Genomic DNA, 20,264 nt, shown 5'->3' with positions numbered 1-20,264 from the left:
CCTAAGCCGAGGGGGAGAAGGCAACCGCGGAAAGAAGACCTGCCGTGTCACCAACGCCAAGCCCTGGGCAAGAATATAAGCCATATCATGGACGCTGGTTTTTGATCAGGCTTTCATGTTTTCCTTCTCCTTTCCTGTCCACATTCTTGACTGCGTCGGAAGCACGATTGCCTCCCTAACCAACCGTCAACTTTTTGCCAGTACAAGTGCAACCGGTATCATGAGCCGTACTCATTGGGACGATGGCCTGCACGCAGTGAACGGCACAGATGCGCCAGAAGCTGTTCTTCCTGGACAACAGGCACCCAAAGAGCCGGTCTCGACAAGATGGACAGCAACCTATCCGCAATACAGCCCGCTGGTGCGACCGAATTCCCCAGAGAAGCAAGATCAGGAACAGAGTGGGCACTTCCTCCCACAATTAAACGCATCTTCGCCAGGTCTGAAAAGGAAGATCTGCGGCCTACGGAGGTCCACGTTTTTTTTGATAGTGGCGCTTCTGGCTGTGATTGTAGTGGCGGCCGTCGGAGGTGGTGTGGGTGGATCGATCGCGGTCAAGAAGGCGAAGAGGTAAGCCGGGATAATCGAGTCGCCATGTATTTTCTCCGGCTGTAGCTAACTGTCGAGGAACCAGCTCCCCGCCCTCGAGCACCGCGTTCGACTGCGCAGCCGTCGCCTCCAGTGGCAGCAGTATAACGCTGGGTGATAAGAGCTGGAAGTTCGACGTTAAGTGCAATCTGAAGTTTGAGGGAAACGTGAACCTCGCCGCTTCAGTTGCTTATTCGTTCGAGGAATGTCTCCATTCGTGTGCACAAACGAACTGGCTACTGAGGAACGAGACGTGCGTCGGGATATCTTTCTGCGGGGATTTCCAGTGGGCTATGAACACCTACTATGGGAACTGTTTCTTGAAAAAGTCCGTGGGGACCGGGGGCCTCTTGTCGGACACGAGACCAGAGTTTGCGACAGCGAGTGTAATACCCTGATTGAACGACTCGCCAACGGTCGTTGGGATAGCGAGTTTGGAGTCGGCAGCGTCCTCGGCATGAGGTCGGGTATTGTACAAGACGTCGAGGGCAACCATCGGGAGGTCAAGGCGGGGAGCATGTTGAGGGCGTTCTCTGGCGTGCAACTAGAATTGATTTAGGGATTAGTGAGCAACGAGATATCCAAATGCCGTAATTTTTGATCTTCAAAACGGGGCAGAGGGGAAAGAATCGACCAAACCGGTGTGTTTCTTGAGCTACAAGAGGCGCCTTGAAATTTGTCGAGTTGCTGATGCTTGGAAGTCATTGGGGAAAATGGAAGAGGGGAAACGACACGCGGGGTTCGGTCAGTGCGAGCATTTGTGCTACAGAAAATGGGGTTAAGATACACTGCAAAAATGGTTACCCCTGCACACTTCACCGCCACGGTGCACCACAGTACACGTTTTCTGTACAAGTACTTGGTGACATCAGATCGTGTGCAACAACAGAAATACCAGGAAAACACGCGAGACATTAATTCCACGCAGGACACTCATTGATTATATCACCACGACCAAGGTGGGAAAGAAAAAGTCGTTGGAATGACTTGCTACCGGGCTCTAGGTTCCATCTTGCTCGTTAAATCCTTCTATAAACTCGATCAATAGCCAAGTCATCAAGGCTCAGCATACCTCTGTGGTAGCTCTTTGTTGACTTCAAATCATCCTCGAAACTTAAGAGATGATGCAGTTGACTTCCTACCTACGCCTTGGCCATCCTTCCTCTTATCAGATGTACAGAATAGCCAAGGCCCCAAGAGCTACAGGGCCCACGAGGAGCGCGAGAACATAATCAGCTATCAAGGCTTCGGGAACAGAGAAGCCTGCACCGGCACGACCTGCGGGTAGATCAGCAGCAATTAGCTCCCGTGGACATGAATTGAACAGTCCGATACTGCATATACTCCATCGTAATAGCAGCATTTGTAAATACGACAAGGTTTATCAGCCAATCCAGTTGGCCAGATGTTGCGTATGGAGTCAAGAGCAAGTTCAATCGCCCGCACAAGGTATGGCTCTCCCCGGGCTGAGGATTTCTGTCACGAGCGAGCAGAAGCGCGGGTATACCACAACGCCTGCTGGGCTTTGGAATGCGCAGTCGCGTAGCATGATACCTGCAACTCAAGATTCATGGTGTCAGCATTGGCAGGAACGAGGCACGGCAGGCCCGCAGGCGAAGATAAGGGAGGTCAAGTTGGATGAGACTGATGGCTGGAAACCGGAACAAAGAACCACGACTAAGCAAAGAGTACCTATGGAATGGTGACGTTTCTGGCTTCCTACTTACACTGTAGACGTCAGGTTAAGAAGGTACTTAACATTGGGCTTGGTTCCCTACCGTTACGTCTACAGTCTCGCCTGCCCCCCTGCCTTCGCGGCTGTCACAGTGCCTCCAAACACCAGACCCCAGATTTTCACCAGTGGGCTATTTTCCTACACTTCTTCCGCCTCTCCCTCAACTCAGTCCGTCATCATGATATATGCTCGTACATTGATGCGCACTGTGGTTAATGTTATGTCAGCATCCGACGTTGCCCCGAATTCATGACCCGCAAACGCGCGTTCACTACCAACAGCGTCGTTCCAAAGCGCTTCTATCTGGATGAGGCATGTGCAGTCGTTGTCTAGGCCATTAGAACTGCATGATAACCGCGACAGGTTTGTACAAGACGGTTGGGGATCAAGAAAGCCATGTTACAGTCCGCTCATCCGGTCCTGCAAGCTCGGCGAGCGGGTCTGCGTTACAGTACCTAGAAGGATAGGTATGTAGGTCGAGACTCGAGAAGAGCTGGGGGCTGTTTATTTATACTACCAATGTAACCTATCCGACATCTTGTAAGTCCCTTTTCCAGACCCTGTAAGTCCGCAACACTAGGAAGCTATGGCCCGGGCCGCCCCCCTCCCTGCCTCTAACCACCAACGGCGGCAGCGGTTGTGTATAGGTCTCTTAAGTTGTTTTGTCTCGTGATTGGCTGTGAAGTGGAATACATATAACGTTCTATCTGTTGTATCTCTCGGAGAAGCCCGTACATGGCGTTCTTGAACTGTAACAAAAAAAATCCTACCTATGTACCCTAGTTCGGAACCTCGTACCGGCGTATGTAAGTGGACTCAGCACGGCAAGTCGAGGCCCAACCCGGGCCCGGGCCACTTCAGCAATGTGGATCCCATTTTGGGAACCATAACATCCCGGCGACCAGACCCCAAAGTTTATCGCTATCTTTGTCAACATCACGGTTTCATCAACACCGTCAAGGAATCTCTGGATCTCAAGATACCTAAGTTAGCCACATCCTTTCAAGTAAAGCCCAGCGCTTCCAAAAGCACACCTGCCTAGTCCAGTCATTGTTACAAACGAAGGGTCGTGTACACCCAAACTAGGTAGCAAGCTACTCCAAACCCCATTTTCCAGAAAAGATACCGATCATATTATACGAGAACAATCCATCCTTGCAATCAGTGTACTCGTGCTTCTTGGGGGCCCAACGCTACCGAACCCAACGCGCAGTCAAGGAAGTATGTACATACGCGACTCAAACCCCCAGGTGACAACATGTCCTGATGAATCCTGTATTCGCGCACCGTCATGAACTTCTCGAAAACCACTCACTGTCAGCCTACATACTTCCAAATGCACACTTTATCAAGTGGAACGAAGTCTCACTGTACCCAAACAGTAAAACAAACCACCATCTCGCTCGCTACCGCAGTATAACCGTTTGTGGCTGTAACGCTGTCCCCCTCTCAGCGTCGTTATCCAACGGCTGCCATGTTGCATGGCAGGGCGGGACGAGTGTCATACGAGGATGGCCGATGGACAGGGGTTCCCGAGAATGGGTGTAAGATGATTGGTTGGACTCTGGAGGGGACGTTGATTTAAAGACTTTTATAACGGTGCGAATGAAACGTACCTACTGTGTGTACAGTCGATTCTGTAAGTCGGCAAATTCACCGTTGTGGCATGTTTTGGTTGATTGGATGCTTTGATCGTTATACCGCGATTATCGGTATTTCACGCAGTGTCGAGGATGCCAGGGTAGGCTCAGAGCAGGCTCAGGGCAGGTACTTCGGTGCTGAAAACTGGTGGTCAAGGTACGGCGAGGGGGGGTGAGATCGTGAGAGTGGTGATGTTTCTGAAGTCTAGCACCTAACGGGTATAACGATCGCCATACTGATGGTGATGCTAATAATAGCCAATATCCCATGATACTGACGAATGGAATGGGGACGGAGACATTTGATCGTTGTGTGCAGATTATCGTTATACCTCTCTGATCGTGAATTGCCGACTTGACTGTATCTGCTGAGCAGGCAAGGACAAGCCGTGTCAACGGGACATGGCCTTTTCCCTTTGCTTTGCATAAATAGAGAGAGGTCGAACCCTTCTCCTCGGTCATGACTTTGTCTGTGGTACAGCAAGCTTCTCCTGACATTTCCAAGAGTCAAGACTCAAGAGACAACCCGCAAGAGCCAGCCCACCATGTCTACGACTCTTCACAACAAGCCGCTTCCGGCTCTAGGACGTCTTTGGTCCATGTTCAGCACTGAATCATGGCACCCAAGCACCTCAACCCCCAAGCTCAAGTCGGATGATGACGACGTAGATTCTCGTTCGCCCGAATCTCTCATCCAACAAAAGCCCCTTCTCCCCACTGGGAGTCTCATGGGGAACGTATCCGCCATGATCCGCATCATCTGGACCTTCACCAAGAACGACCTCTTCACCTTCTCCCTCCAATGCGTCTTCTTTGGCGTCGCCCTCTCCTTCGCCAAAGACGCAAGAACGGCACCCGATCCCCCCACGCTCAAGCAAGCCCTCTCCCGGCTCCCGGGTAGCTGTCTCTTCCAGTTCATGAGCCAACTCCTTGTCAACCTCGACAACCAGCGTGAGCCCGCCTCGGTAATTGAGGACAGCATCAACAAGCCATGGCGGCCCATTCCCTCGGGCATGATCACGCCCGACCAAACCCGCCGCCTGCTCCTTTGCCTGGTTCCGATTTACATGGCTCTCGGCTATGCCCTGGGCGTTTGGAACATTGCATTGCTCATCGTCATTGCCGTCTTTATCTACAACGACCTCGGCGGCTCCGACGAGCTTGTGGTGCGGGACATCGTGCTGGGTATCTCGTACATTATCTACCAGATGGGGCCGCTGCAAATTGCGCTCGGGTCGGGAGAGTACCGTGCCGACATGGCGGGGGATCTCGTTAGCCCGAGGGGATACGCCTGGGCGGCCATGAGCGGCTTGCTCGTCGTCACGACCGTGCCCATTCAGGACATCAAGGACCAGGAGGGCGACCGGCAGCGGGCAAACCGCAAGACGATGCCGCTTATTATTGGCGACGCGGCGACACGCTATTACCTGGCTGTGACCATCCCGTTTTGGGCGGTGGTGGGAACGGTGTTTTGGGGGACGCCGGTATGGTATGCGGTGCCTCTTGTGGCGTATGGGTTGTATATTTCGTGGCGGCTGCTGGTCAAGAGGAATCTGGTGGATGATGAGGCGAGTTGGAGGAACTGGACTCGTTGGCAACTGCTTGCATATGCGTTGCCTGCTGTGAGCGCACTGACAGAGTAAGCGGGGACAATCCACGAGCGGTAATCGTAGAGACTATCGACTGGGCGAAAATGACCGGAGAGGGAATTTTATGTTACGGAAAGGACAAAAGATTGGATCATGAAATGCATGGAATGAATGGAATGACTAGGAGGAATGGGAGGGAATCAGGAACATAACGATTGAAGATGACGGAAGCGTCAAGAAAAGACAAACAATGGATTTATGAAACCGTTCGAAAACGCGAAAAGTACGTGAAAGGACGATGAGCATGCATCCTGGCAGCGAAGGTCCTGATGATTGACCCAACAATGAATGAATGAAGTCACACAGCAGTACTTCCCTCTACGCCGTTTCTGATTCGCTTCAATGGTTGATAGAAGATGATAAACTCGAGTGTGTACTGCCCATTTTCTCACCGTTCTTTACTTGAAGTGTAAGCGAATGAATGAGATGCAACACTAACAGCATCCAGCGCAATTACATTATAAATCTGATAGTGGGATAGCTGACCAACTAGACTAGGAGCAAGTCGCGTGTTCACTTGAAAGGAAGGGGCCAAGGAGTGCAAGACTGACAAAGAATGATGATGATGATGCTGGAAAGAAACCCAAAAGCTCGCGTTTGAAGGAAGAAGTCTAGGGAAGGTCATCAAGCCCCGTGGGCGGGCTAAGGGAAGATATATCCTACTTGTGGGTTTTCGCAAGTCACCGCCGTACTGGCAAGGCCATTGTCATAGCCCAAGGAGGTTCGATGTTCTGTTCTTGAGCCGATCATGGCGCTTAGCTGTGATTGAAGACATACCGTTGCTTGTTGACAAGGGGAGGTTGGGAATGTCGCCGACCCAAGCATTTGCCTGACTGGATGGAGAACAGTTTGAGGAAGTTAACATTAGTAAGAGGCCGTGAATTAACAGAGGTGTCCAATCACGATTTGTACGAATTTTAACACAGATTTCATCCGTTGGAGTTGACGAAAAGAAACGGTGCGTTGGTGCACCTGCCTGGAATCGACGCGGGGAAATGTCGACAGATTGTGGGGTGAAAGGGAGAGTGGCGATGTTGCCACTCTAACAATGGAACTGCGTATCTGTATGAAACCATGATAGTAACATAACTGCTACCATGTATGGCCCATGCTCTCTACAATAACGTTGACCTCCCCTCGATCTCTATGCAGCCCCAACAATCATCAGCCAAAGCCACGGTAAACTGGTTACTGCCCACTCATCATTGTGTTCAAATCCCGTAGTCTACACTACGCAGTACTCGGGAATGATCGACGACACAGTGGATGCGCTCACGAGTCGCGCCGACGCGCCAGCTCAACAAGTCACTAGCCATGGCATGCTTCCGCAACGCCGGGGTGCCAAGAAGCCATGATAAAAGGCCAGCCGCGGCACGTCGCTAGCCTCCCCCCAACACGCCACAATACCTATGGTACAAGATGGCCGACACCATAAAGAAGAACATCGCGATAGTGGTAGGTGGCTACTCGGGCGAGTATGACGTATCCATCAGCACCGGCAACGCCATCTACGCCAACGTCGACCGTGCCAGATACAACCTCTACAAGATCGTCATCCCCCGCAACCCCAAGGCCGGCTGGTACCACCTGACCGACAATGACAAACAAATCCCCGTGGACCGCAACGACTTCAGCGTCACCCTCTCAACCGGCGAAAAGATCCAGTTCGACCTAGCCTACATCAGCATCCACGGCAACCCAGGCGAGAACGGCGTGCTGCAGGGCTACTTCGACATGCTCGGCCTCCCCTACACAAGCTGCGGCTTCTACACCTCGGCTCTAACCGCCAACAAGGGCCACTGCAACCCCGTGGTCCGCAGCTTCGGCGTCGTGGAGGTGGCCAAGTCCCGCCTGCTTCATCGCAACCAAATCAGCGCCCTCGACCCTGAAGCTCTGCTGTTCGAGTTCGACCTGCCCGTCTTCGTCAAGCCCGCGTCAGGAGGCAGCAGCGTGGCTACCACCAAAGTCAAGAGCATCGAGCAGGTGGTCCAGGCGGTCGAAGACGCCATGCGCGAGGACGGCAACGGCCAGGTGCTGGTGGAGGAGTTCATCGAGGGCCGCGAGTTCAACTGTGGCGTGATTCGCGATGCGGAAGGCTGGCTGCACGTGTTCCCCATTACCGAAGTCATCCCCCACGGCGACAGCGAGTACTTTGACTACAATGCCAAGTACAATGGGTCGTCGAGCAAGGTGACGCCTGCCGAGGTGGAGACGCAGGTCAGCGACCGCATCAAGGATACATCGACGATGCTGTACGATCTCCTGGACTGTCGTGGCGTAGTACGCTTCGATTACAGGTATAACCCCGAGCTGTATGCGTTGTACTTTCTTGAAGTCAACACGATACCTGGTCAGACGCCGGAGAGCATAGTACCGCAGCAGGCGCGCGCCGCGGGTATCAGCACTGCTGACCTCTATCATATGGTGATCGAGTGTGCCCTGGCGGCGGCATCGCGATGAGCCACAGATACCCGGCACGTAGGTAGTAAAAGACAGTTCTTGTGCCAGCCTATATCTCCCGCTTTGTTATATTCACTTGCTTTTCTCGACCGGTAGAAAGAGAGCAGGAATGAAAAATACTGTATTAATGTACCTCGCCTCCCACCAAGGGCACAGTTTCTACCTCGCAGAATATTGGAATGGCACTGGCGCTACGTCTACTCCGAAGAAGAAACACCACCAAACACCCTCCGCTTAATCACGACCCTCACTTCCTCCTTCGGCTTCACCGGCCCCGGACCACCCACCATCTCCGGTACCGTCCATTCACCACCCCCGACAGGACTGATATCCCACAGCGTCACCAGCGCCGCGCCAATAGCCATGAGCTCCTTCTCAGCAAACACCCTTCCTCTGCACATACTCGCCCCGGCGCCCCACGGCCTCAGCTTTCCGTACTTGGCGACCAATTTACCGGACGAAGGATCCGTCTCGAGGAAACGATCGGGGACGAACTTGTGTGGGTCAGGGTACAAGGACGGGTCCCGCTGGAAGAAGGAGTGGGGGACGGAGAGGAAGGTTCCTGGATAGAGTTTGTGATTATGGTTGCCGTCTTGGACGGTAATGGGGCGTTTGACGAAGCGAGTTGACACTGCGCCGAATGCCAGGCGGAGGGTCTCTAGGATGATGGACTTTAGCAGCTGGCACTCGCGGGACAGGCCGGAAGTGTTAATTGCCGTGATGCCTTTTTTGTCGTGATGGGAGTCGGAGAGCGTGATGAACGGGGCAACTTCCTGGCGGAGGGTGTTTACCAGTCCTGGTGTGGAGTAGATGTACAAGATGAGCCAGAAGAGAACGGGTTGGGTGTTGGTGTTGCTTGCGAAGAGGACGAGCAACTCGGAGGCGGCACGTTCTTGATACGACCACTCGTTTCGTTCGAGGGCGGTGTTGCGCTCTAGGACAACGTCACTGACATCTGATATGTCAGCGCCGTCGTCAACCTTTTCTCCTCGCTGGAACTGGGTGACGCGGCGAGAAAAAGCTTCAACGCCGGCAAGCAGCCGCTTTCGAGCTTCTATGCCTTCCTTCATGACCTTGAACGGAGCCCATGTTGGCATGTTGATGAACAGTAACGGAACAACGTGGTCGAACTTCCAGATGTCTTCAATGAGATGGGGGTTGCGATCTAGCAAGTCGTGTCCGAAAATGGGAGGGATGGTGAAGCAAGCACCAAAGTCCATGATGAGAGCTGAGAGATTGGCCTCGACCGCTTCACCTTGTTTGATAACCTTGATATCGGCACGGAGTTCCCATCGCTTCATCTTCTCCTTTTCCTGGCTAAAACTGACGAATTCGGACACGATCTTGGGAAGATTACCCCTCTCAAAGGCTGCAGTGGCACCGGCATCGTTGTTGAAGACCCTTTCAATTGGGGAGTGCCAGGGCTTGAACGTGCTTTCGACCTTCTTTTTCAAAGTTGGTGTGTCGGGAAACCCAAAGAAACGGAGGAAGAGGCCATATCCATGCCACTCGATGCTGAGGGCGTGGTTCATTTGAGACGAGAACAGGCGATCGACGTCTTCATATCCAATGAGGGTCTGATTCGCCGATGAGATGCCATAGAACGAGCCACCATATCGTCGGATTGCAGAGCTGATAGGGAATGCATGTTAGCTAATGTGATCGATCTCGAGAACAAAGTTGGCATACTAGACTCGATAAACGATGCCGTTGCGTGCTCCATCCAGCAAGTACATGACAAGCCCCATTTCAATGGGTCCCCAAGCTGGCAACTCCTTGCGCCTGGTGGACTCATGTCGGAAGAGGAGTCTGTACAGGATGAAGGCGATGGAAATGGCGAGTGTCGCCTTGGTCGCCGTGCTCAAGTCATGATAGACGGTAAGAGCATGCTGTACGATACTGTTCTCCACGGTCATGATGCCGTCAGGATTCTTCGTAGGCTATGATCTCGATTGAGAGAGTCGAGAAGAAGTAAGTGCTGGTGAGCCACCCCTCGGCCCAGGTGTATCGGTCGTCGCCATCATAGCAGGACATATTAGATTATGTTTGAGGTTTTCAGTGCACAATAACAACTAGCAAACCTTGTTACGATTGTTGTTGTAGCTTGTAAGTAGTTGGGTAGGCGTTGTTGCCCTGGTCAAGCCACAGAAAAGGCCAATCATATCGACAGTCCGAAACAAAGCGACATGAGATGAAAAGGACAATCACAACAGGTGTGGCTGGTGCGCTTGTTTGGGAACTGGTAAAGCCCCGCGCTTTGTCAGCCTTTTTCGGACCCGGATCCGGGATCTTGATACCGGAAGACGTTGGGAATCAGCGGTAGCGGAGCCGGGTGTGATGAGGTGCGAAAATAATGGAGATTGCATCGTGTCGCACGACAGTGGTGTAGTCTAGTGGTGTCGTGGTTAACATTGATGCGTGACACTTGCACCCATATCTGTTAGTGCTCAAGTGACTGTGTGTGATACGAGGCCGATTGGTCCTTGGCGATCATCAGGAACACATGGTATGGTGTTTTGCTATTGCAGTCTAGTCTCAATACGAAGACCGGTAGCAGCAAAAGGCTGAGCAGTTGAGATGGAGAGAGAAATGAAATATGCACGTCAACAAGTGGACGGCAGAAGTGGAAGGGTGCAGGGAGGGAGGGGTTCGAGACAACGCCCGGGTGGGAGATGGAGTTTATGCTGCCTATAAAATGACATCATCCATCTACCGAATCAAATTGTCCGTTCTCTGTCACGACTTCCAATTGAAGGAGGCGCGCCAAACGTCTTCCATTATTGAACCTGCCCATTCCTGCTCAATGTCACACTCACCCAGGGAAAATCCTCTTCGAGGTAATTTTGTCCCATCTTGATTACGAGTGGTGACCACGGCGAATATGCCTTCAGCACTCCAACGCGAAGGCACGATATGAAAGATTAAAGAAGGCTATGCGCAGTCAACAACACACCAAGAAGGGACCATCTTCTGTCGGATTCAAGGGATAATGGAAGAATCCCATCATGTGTCGCCCTCTTGAGACGCGTTTTTACATACCTGGAGCCGAGGAAGCTACGCCATAGGTGATCGGCAACTGGGCTGCTGGTGCCTCCCCAGCCCAGCCATTCGCGTATCCAGCCATGTTTCCGTGACTAACCATTCAGAATCCAGGCTTCGACCTCAAGCAAGAAACGAGTCAAAAATATCATCGGCAGATGCAAGATGCCCTCCATCATGTACAATTACATCACCGGTCCCAATCTCTACCAAGACGAGATTGAAAAGCCGGCAAACATGTATGGACATGATGAACAACATTGGTTCCTAAGATGCCAGGGACACATTTCTTCAAGATGAAGGACCCTTATAACTAGCCTTCACCCGCCTGTTATACTCGGGAGTCTTCACAACAGTCTTCACATTCCATCACATTGAAGAAGCGAGAGCACCAAGTCCGCGAGTCAAAACAAACCATCAACCATGGCTCCCCTACCACTCCCACGCATACCCGCCTCAACGGCCGAGAAACTCCAAGACTTTGTCTTCAAACGGATCGTACACCCAGCTCTCCAAGGAGTCGAAGCCATCCACCCTACAAGAACCTTCAGCCCCATCACCCGGCGGCAAGATGCCCCGCCCACCGCCACGGTAACCTTCGTCCAAGTCGACAACGACAACGACAACGACCCTGATGACGCGCAAACCCTCAGCGGCGGCGCCATTGCCGGCATCGTCATCGGCTCCATCGTCGGCTTGCTTCTTCTCATCTGGATTATCCGCAGCTGCTTCAACCTGGGCGCTCCACCGACACACGGCAAGCGCAACAGCAAGGCTTGGTACGGTGACGTGAGGGATGAATACCCGCCCAGACACGTGGGCGGGGTGAGACACTCACGATCGAGGTCGAGGCATTCGCATAGCCATCATCGGGGTCATTCTAGGCACCGGAGCCATTCGAGGAGGTCGTCTTCGATGCGCGAGGTGCCGGTTGTGGTGGCCTACCCGACTCATGTGTATGATGATCGGAGGGGGAGGAGCAGTAGGAGGAGTCGGAGTCGCAGTGTTAGTGTTTCGAGGTATTAAGGGGAAGAATGGAAGCTGATTGGGAGTATGGGAAGGAGAAGCTCAATTAGGATGATAGAGCATTGCGCCATGCGTAACGGATTGACGAGGCAACGAATTGATGACTGATTGATACGAACATATTCTTTCCCTAAACTGTATAGTGTCCGGACAGAATAACATGTAATGAATAATGAACAGACACTGGTGTCTTGGATAGAAGCCGGAACAGTCCTTCAATAACATCAATACAGCGACTTTTCACTTAGACACTAATCGTTAGCAGGAGGCAGTGCAATATGTGAAAACACTAACAGCGTCACTTGGTGCATGATGTACACCTTTGATGCCGGCTTATCGGCTTATCGGCCGTCAAGGTTGCGTTCAGCCAGGAACAAACCCCGCCCTTCCGGCACCTTTTGGCAGGAAGCCCCACTCCGTGAGTCACCAAACGCGGCAGGCGGTGTAAAATTATGTATAGCGTTGGAGGGCAAGTGGAAGCATGCCACTTTCACGGCTGCGATCGATGGCGTCCCGTCTCCTCCGCGACCGGTTCATTCAGTTGTCACTTTGACATCCATCCACTGACTCTTTCCACTTGTCTCTGTGCCAATTCCACCCAGGGAATCCCCTCCTGTTCCTGTTTCCGTTTCTGCCTTCCTTTGCTTAGACGTTACAGTTCAGTTGTTCAGGATGGCTGCCCTCGACATCAGGCCGTCCCTGGAGGACGCGCGCAAGCTCTTCGACCAGACATGCCAAGCATCAGCGACCTCGACAGCATCCCCAAGGCCCACCCTTCTCCCCCTCTGCATCTCCTTGCCTGCCGACCTCTTGACGCCCTCGGCCATCTACCTCAAGCTCTCCGCAGGGTGCGTCTTCCTCCCAAACCTCTCTCCCCCTCGCCGTGTGTCCCGTTCCGAATAGCTCAATTGACTCACTCGGCTAGAGCGACAGCTGAGTACTCGTTCCTCCTCGAGAGCGCCACTGGCAGCACCGAGACTGTCGGCCGCTACAGCTTCATTGGCGCCAACCCCCGAAAGGTCCTCGAGACCGGCCCCGGCTACCAAGATGTCGGCGATCCCATGAAGGCCCTTGAGCAGGAGCTCAGCCAGGACAAGGTCCTCAGCATCCCCTCCCTCCGACTCCCCAAGCTGACGGGCGGCGCTGTCGGCTACATCTCGTACGACTGCATCAAGTACTTCGAGCCCAGGACGGTCAAGGGTCGCGAACTCAAGGACAACCTACACATCCCCGAGGCCCTTTTCATGCTCTACGATACCATGGTTGCGTTCGACCACTTCTCCTCCGCCTTCACCGTCGTCACCCATGTCCGACTTCCCGAGGACCCCTCCGGCGACTTCGAGGCGGCCTACAACGCGGCTTGCGACAGCATTCGCTCGACACTCGAAGTGATCAACCAGCCAGAGACGCCGCTCCCGCCCAAGGACTCTAGCGCTCCCGTCGCCGATCAGACATTCGCTTCGAACGTTGGGCGCCACGGTTACGAGACCTTTGTGACGGAGCTCAAGAAGAACATTGTCAAGGGTGACATCATCCAGGCCGTCCCATCCCAGCGCTTCTCTCGCAGCACCAGCCTGCACCCCTTCAACATTTACCGGACCCTGCGCACGCTCAACCCCTCGCCGTACCTCTTCTTCCTCTCGTGCTCTGACTTCCACATTGTTGGCGCCTCGCCCGAATGCCTGATGAAGACCGACGGCTATGCCGACCTTCCCACGGATACCCGTTTTGGCTATAGTGCTGCCGAGGCCCGCTCTCGTCCCAGGATCGTCAACCACGCCATTGCCGGTACCATCAAGCGTGGCCTCAACTCGGAGGAGGACGATGAGCTTGCGGCCGTGCTGCTGGCCTCAACCAAGGACCGCGCCGAGCACGTCATGTTGGTCGATTTGGCCCGCAACGATGTCAACCGTGTCTGCCACCCGTCTACCGTCAAGGTCGACCGCCTCATGCGCATCGACCGTTTCTCACACGTCCAACATATCACCTCGGAGGTCTCCGGTCTGCTGCGCCCCGAGTGCACCCGCTGGGACGCTTTGCGCTCCATCTTCCCCGCCGGTACCGTGTCGGGCGCGCCCAAGATTCGTGCCATGGAGCTGATTTACGACTTGGAGAAGGAGAAGCGCGGCATCTACGCTGGCGCTGCCGGTTGGTTCGCCTATGATGTCATTCGCGTCGAAGGTGGTGAGGGTGATGCCCCTGTTACCACTTTCTTGAGCGAAGGACAGATGGATACCTGCATTGCTATCCGCACCATGTTGGTCAAGAATAAGGTTGCCTACCTACAGGCGGGCGGTGGTATTGTATTTGACAGTGAGAAGACGGAGGAGTGGATGGAGACCATGAACAAGTTGGCCGCCAACTTGCGCTGCATCGAACTGGCTGAGAAGTACTACGGCGAAAGTACGGGATCCAAGTCGGTGCAGGAAATCATTGAGGAGGAGAGGAAGAAGGGCGACGAGCAGTACAAGCTGCAGACGATGAGCGCTGGGGCGTAATTGCGAGTATGGTGTATTTGTGTGTGTTGTGAAGGCTCAGTCAAAACAGGATACCAGGTGAATCAATGTTTGAGCTGCAGGCTGAAGCCTTCCCATGATAGGTGTGGTCTGGGTGAAACTCGGTGTCCTTGTCTGCCAAGTCCACTGCTCTGTCCTACGTCCCACCCTGTCGGCGATAACTGTCCCATGAGCATCGATATACCCTTCCCTTCTCGGCGGCCGCCGAATTCTTTTCCCCGGCTCCTATTTCCCCGACTGGCTAAAGCGAACCGGCCAACGGCCTCTCCCTGCTAACACTCCGCTTTCCGGGGTATACACTGTAAGCGCCCGTCTTCCCGCCGCACCGGGACTAAGGCGCCTTTGTAAGATAGTTAACGAGGCCGAGATACTGGAGACATATAACCCTCCTATTCAGCGGCGGGTATTGCATCGGTTAACGTATAGGAGAAGATCTCTTTGTTTTTTTAATTTACCCCCCCAAAAAAGGTGTAAGGTGATTGGAACGGTGACACTTTTTCGGGTGCTACAGGGGCAGTCAACGCAGCAACTAGTGGTGCCACCTTTTTTGTCAGGGCGAGCTTGTCACACGTGAGACCACATCACAGCCTGACATGATGTACTGGCTCGGTTGCCGCGACCGGGAATAGTGGGTCCCGGGTTTGAACGCGCCTTGGGCTGGCCACTCATTCGCGCCCATGATTCTATTCCGTCGTTAAACTTCATCTTGCATTCTTCGAACAACATGCCGCTACTGCATAGTAGTATTCAAACCAACTCATCTCCCCATTTCTTTTACAACGTGGCAAGCCATTTGCCGCTCCATCCTCTATCGTCGAACACCCACCTAACCACGTCCGCACCCTGCCGTCCGGGGTCGTCATCATGGTCCGCACTCGAGCTCAGAGAGGTCAGCCCTTGACAGGCAACCGATCCCAGGGCATCCGCAAAAGCGCACCTCAAAAGCGCCGTCGCCTCCGAGATCCAGACCCAACAGACACGCCACAAGATCAAGCTGGATCAGATCAATCCAAAGTTCCGTCATCTCCAACGGATGGGCCTCGAAAACGAAAGGTATGACAAGCCTGTCCTTCCTGTCATCTGTTAGCTAATTAGACTACAGGATCGACAAATATCCGTTGATTCCAAACACCAGAAGCCGTTACCTGCCGTTGCAGATCCACCCAAGCACACTTCAGACGAACATACTCGGAAACGCAGACGAACATCTCTTGACCAACAAGACCCTTCTCACCCTTCTCTCCGTTCCGCGCGCAACTCTCCACCCATCGCCAGGCCTCTCGAGCCCCCAGCTGTGCCGAATTTGCCAGTATCGCCGGCTCCCGCACCGGTTCCGGAAGAAGCCACAAGTGGTGATACCGACGAGAGGCAATACATCATCGATTATTGGAGGAGAGAAGGCTCTTGGCCCAGGAAATATTTCGAACAGGACGACTACACCAGGAAAGACTTCGATAAGCTAATGGATTCAACTACAAGGGTTCAAACCCTTCTGTTCTCATGTTACGATCCAGTCGCAAGGCTTCGTTTCGCGGAGAAGGATGCCCCGCCATCTCTCAGCCGCAAACGATCTGGATCCAACAGTTCTACGCCAACTTCGATGCCGCCACCCTCCACGCCGTCACCTTCTACAACGATGGCGTCCAGCGAATGGAGACCAAGAGAAGAGAAGAGCGCCCCGTACCGGAGTGTCCAATACCAGTCCGTACTCGAGACCAAAGGTTCTTACATGAAGACGTCACCGTTAGGTATCACGGATGAGAGTAGGAACCTTTGCAGGACCCTCCTCGACACTGAACAACCGGCTCCCAAAAATACACTTTTCGACGACGACATTTTTGAGAGTGTCTGCGAGAGTCTTGCGAACAAGAATGAGGCTACGGTTTTTCTCGATATTCTTCGGCTGATCGTTCCTTCGGCGGTGCATTACGCCCTTCGTGCCAAACACCTCGAACACCTCAATTACCTTACCGAAAGTGTAAATGAGGGCTGGAACAGATGTTTCCCCTTGACCGGCATTCGTCCTCAGCCCGATTACTCTGTTGGTTTCCAACGAGACGCCTTCACGCAAGACCAGATCGATAAACTCATGCCCTTTACTGGTGACATGGGATACCGGTCCCTTTTCAAGGCCACGTACCACATGTACTTCCCCTTCCTAACCTGTGAGATGAAATGCGGCGCTGCAGCACTCGATATCGCAGACCGCCAAAACGCCCACAGTATGACACTTGCGGTCCGGGCCATCGTCGAGCTCTTCCGTATTGTAAAGCGTGAAGATGAAGTTAACCGGCAAATTCTTGCCTTCTCCGTCTCGCACGACCACCAATCTGTACGGATCTACGGCCATTACCCGGTCATAACAGACAAAGATACCAAATATTATCGGCACCCGATCCGCAAGTTTGACTTTACTGACTTGGACGGCAAGGAGAAGTGGACAGCGTACCGATTCATCAAGAACGTCTACGATATATGGGTGCCCGATCAATTCAAGAGGATTTGCTCTGCCATTGACCAGTTGTTGGTGCCCGATTCCGGTGTTTCATTACCTTCTGAGGCAACTGGACTTTCGCAGGACGTGGGAAATATGCTGCAGTTGGAGCAACCTACAGCCACTCCATCGCAAGACGTGGGGAATCCGGTGCAGTCGGAGCAGTCCATGGCCACTCCATCTCAGAACGTGGGAAATTTGCCGCAGTCGGAGCAACCTACGGCTACTCCAGACCCTTCACTTACAAGACCGAAAGCGGCAAAGAGGAGAAAGGGTCAAGTCAAAACGTGAATACGTAGCATTGTTTTGGATATCACACAAGCCGTCGCAACGTGATGGTCAGTTGATGCGTGCCCCCACCCCAGTTATCCTCCTTCCCTTGTAGTCCCTGAAGTCGTCGCCGGTCTCTTCAAGTTCCACCTCGAAATCAAATTCCCGGAATGATTAAATGCTGGGAAGCCGCTGCTTTCCGGGCAGTTCAATTGCCACTTTCATTAGACATGAAACGAAGCCATCATGAAGTCATCGTCAACAGCCCGAGAACGCTTCGTTCTTTGTAGCACCTACTATTCAACATACATGTCTGACCTTTCGTTGTTGCCCGAGTCTAAGTAACTGAAGCAGGCCACTTCTCCTAGATGGCCCGCCCCGTCCAGGATACATTACATACACGCAGATAGTAGGTACGGTAGTAACGTAGACTGCAGCCGGGTGAGACTAACGAAACCTTTTCTTGGGTTAGCGAGGGACGAGTCTAATACCCAAACAGTCCTGGAACGCACGCACATCATGATCTCATATTTTTCATTCCAGCACACACCTTTACGTCCACTCACTGTATGTGACTGAACGAAATCGAAGCTACAGTACTTACCTGATTAGTCCTCGGACTTGAAATAGTTGCCTTTTTTTTTTTGTGGGGGGGGGGGGGGTTCTGCCTTCAGAAGAGATCCTTAGAAGTTGGTAGCAGTACTTGACATATTTATCGCGAAAAAAAAAAAAAATGTTAGATGGATGGATATCATCTCTCGTCACTTCCCCATCGTTGTCCACATTAGCAAGCTTCTTCGGTTCATTCTTCCCCAAGGACACCCACTACATGGACATCAAAAACAGGAATGGCTGATCAGGGATAAGTATGATGTCTAGACTTAGGTAGGTAGGTACATGGACGCAACTTACATTCCATCCTGAAAGAAAAAAAAAAAGAAAGCTCACACTGGTTCATTTCCTTCCCGCTTGAGCATATTTTACCTGCCGAGTGCCGACGGCAAATCCCGGAACCGGTCATGATCAATCTCTTCAAGACTTGAGGGGGTCACTTGGCACCGTAATCTCCTCATCAGGCGATTGCTAGAATATACGATGCCATTGTAACTGATGTACTGCGACTTGTTTAGCCAGACAGATCCTGCGACAATAGGTAGTAGCCTCGTGGTTTGTTTCCGGGCGACGCGGTCCGAGAGTGAGTCTTGAACCATACGGAAGGAAGGGAGTGATCACGGTGAACAACATTTATTATAGTGAAGGTCTCAATCAATTAATTAAGGAGAAGGAAAAGAAGGAGAGAGAGAAGGAGGATGAAATCCGACTTATCTATAGGGTGCCTAGCCATATATGGATCGCATCCACTACCAGTAGTGCCAAGTAATGCCAAGAACTGGTGATGGCTTCAATTAACATGAGCTCGTCCGTGACAACATAAGTGAGACCAGCAGGCTAGGTAAGCCGGTCCACTACCGCTCGTTAAGATTAAAGAAAATGTTTCTGCATGATTGTAAAAGGGATTTAATACTTCGAAAAAGATAGCGGCTGGAGTCCTATCTGTATGCTTTCATTCAGAAAATGCCTAGAACTTAAGACCAAAGGTGTTACAAAGACGCTTGGATGCGTAGTGGGGGCATACCCAAATTATGATGTCAAAGGTCTCCATTATTTTGTCTACGACGGGATAAGGTACTTTACAGGTTATTGATTGAATGGATTTTTAGGGAGATTCAGAGATAACTGGGTATAACAACAGCAGGTAAACGATGTGTATCTTTTTTTAAAGTTTAATCCATCTCCGTAGGTATACAGTGCAGTACTGGTTGGTTTGTTTATTAGTTCACGAAACCTCTTGTCAATATTCCTATACGTTCTTATGGCTAATTAATGCGTGATCTTACCTTGGATACGCCATCTCTAATATTCAAAAATGCTGGATTAAATCCAGCTAATGCCTTTCAATTCATTAGTATAGAGTTTGGGACTATTCGAAATTGATTTCGTCTAGTGCACTATATATATTGTTCTACCAGAAGTGTCTAATATACTAAGCTAACAAACAAACCAACATCGGACTGTATACAGGATGTCCGAAGACAGAAAATCTTCACCCCTCCGCCTGAGATGCCCTCTTGTTTGGCTTGCTCTGCAACCAACCGGCGAGATTCACCCAATATGCGGAACATACTTGGACCATGACGGCAGTGAATACGCCGAGTCGGTCAAGTGAGCAAGATTGATAAAGGAAACAACCACGAAATAACCCCGCGCCAGGAAATATAGCGGTATAAAACAGCATGTGGCGATGTCAAAGACGAACCGTAGCGAAGCAATAAGAATTGGCGCTGTCATAAAAAATAAATAAAAATAAACAAGAGCCAGGAGATCCAACAGTACAATCACCGGGATCATGACAATAACAGAAGGAATACGCAGTGCACGAATTGTGTAGAAATAGAAAGTTCCTCGCCACGTCCGTAGCCAGTCGGACTGGTCATACATAGCAAGGTATTTTGCCTTCAATCGGTCAGCCAGCGACCAAAGCAAAATGCTTTCCATCCATTGATGGTTGGCGATATGTTCTTTGAGGTCCAAGTACGTCAGGGGCATGTTTAGTTTCTCCCATGGCTCGAACCAGAGTTGTTCGGAGAGAGCTTCAAGAAGGGATAAGTAGTGAAAAGGGGGATACTTCTGCCACGCCGATAAAGCCACCACAAAAACCCCGCTAGCGGCTATAATCACACTGGAAAGCCTCCATAGGTTTGTTTCGGCGATTGACGTGAACGGGGCGTTCCACGCGAGACAATGAAGCGCGCCATAAATGAGGCTGACAAGCCCAAAGCCAAAGTA

General features: G+C 52.1%; 7 protein-coding genes across 7 annotated transcripts; 6 read left to right on the top strand and 1 right to left on the bottom strand.

Annotated features, from left to right (window-relative positions):
* Positions 1-115: 115 nt before the first annotated feature.
* NCU17137 (hypothetical protein) lies at positions 116-1,147 on the top strand (the record flags this gene model as incomplete). Its single annotated transcript, XM_011396802.1, has 3 exons — positions 116-570; positions 635-841; positions 958-1,147. The coding sequence occupies 3 exons, from the start codon at positions 116-118 to the stop codon at positions 1,145-1,147; spliced, it is 852 nt and encodes a 283-aa protein (XP_011395104.1).
* Positions 1,148-4,287: 3,140 nt separating this feature from the next.
* NCU05126 (hypothetical protein) lies at positions 4,288-5,851 on the top strand. The gene has a single exon (XM_952019.2). The coding sequence runs from the start codon at positions 4,509-4,511 to the stop codon at positions 5,604-5,606; it is 1,098 nt and encodes a 365-aa protein (XP_957112.1). The 5' UTR covers positions 4,288-4,508; the 3' UTR covers positions 5,607-5,851.
* Positions 5,852-6,785: 934 nt separating this feature from the next.
* Positions 6,786-8,739, top strand: NCU05127 (D-alanyl-alanine synthetase A). Its single transcript, XM_952020.2, has one exon. The coding sequence runs from the start codon at positions 7,032-7,034 to the stop codon at positions 8,070-8,072; it is 1,041 nt and encodes a 346-aa protein (XP_957113.1). The 5' UTR covers positions 6,786-7,031; the 3' UTR covers positions 8,073-8,739.
* NCU05128 (hypothetical protein) lies at positions 7,172-10,072 on the bottom strand. Its single transcript, XM_952021.2, has 2 exons — positions 9,762-10,072; positions 7,172-9,704 (listed from the first exon to the last, which is right to left on the bottom strand). The coding sequence occupies exons 1-2, from the start codon at positions 9,986-9,988 to the stop codon at positions 8,270-8,272; spliced, it is 1,662 nt and encodes a 553-aa protein (XP_957114.1). The 5' UTR covers positions 9,989-10,072; the 3' UTR covers positions 7,172-8,269.
* Positions 10,073-10,815: 743 nt separating this feature from the next.
* On the top strand, positions 10,816-12,256 carry NCU17136 (hypothetical protein). Its single transcript, XM_011396801.1, has one exon. The coding sequence runs from the start codon at positions 11,535-11,537 to the stop codon at positions 12,135-12,137; it is 603 nt and encodes a 200-aa protein (XP_011395103.1). The 5' UTR covers positions 10,816-11,534; the 3' UTR covers positions 12,138-12,256.
* A 384-nt stretch (positions 12,257-12,640) lies between these two features.
* trp-2 (tryptophan-2) lies at positions 12,641-15,143 on the top strand. Its single transcript, XM_952022.3, has 2 exons — positions 12,641-12,985; positions 13,063-15,143. Exons 1-2 carry the CDS (start codon positions 12,810-12,812, stop codon positions 14,633-14,635), a joined length of 1,749 nt encoding a protein of 582 aa, XP_957115.2. The 5' UTR covers positions 12,641-12,809; the 3' UTR covers positions 14,636-15,143.
* Positions 15,144-15,366: 223 nt separating this feature from the next.
* Positions 15,367-17,722, top strand: NCU05130 (hypothetical protein). Its single transcript, XM_952023.3, has 2 exons — positions 15,367-15,706; positions 15,756-17,722. Exons 1-2 carry the CDS (start codon positions 15,518-15,520, stop codon positions 17,436-17,438), a joined length of 1,872 nt encoding a protein of 623 aa, XP_957116.3. The 5' UTR covers positions 15,367-15,517; the 3' UTR covers positions 17,439-17,722.
* Positions 17,723-20,264: the final 2,542 nt, after the last annotated feature.

This window comes from Neurospora crassa, linkage group VI, assembly GCF_000182925.2.
Source record: "Neurospora crassa OR74A linkage group VI, whole genome shotgun sequence".
Taxonomy (NCBI): domain Eukaryota; kingdom Fungi; phylum Ascomycota; class Sordariomycetes; order Sordariales; family Sordariaceae; genus Neurospora; species Neurospora crassa.
The sequence above is the reverse complement of the archived record's forward strand: the minus strand, read 5'-3'. Positions and strand labels throughout refer to the sequence as shown.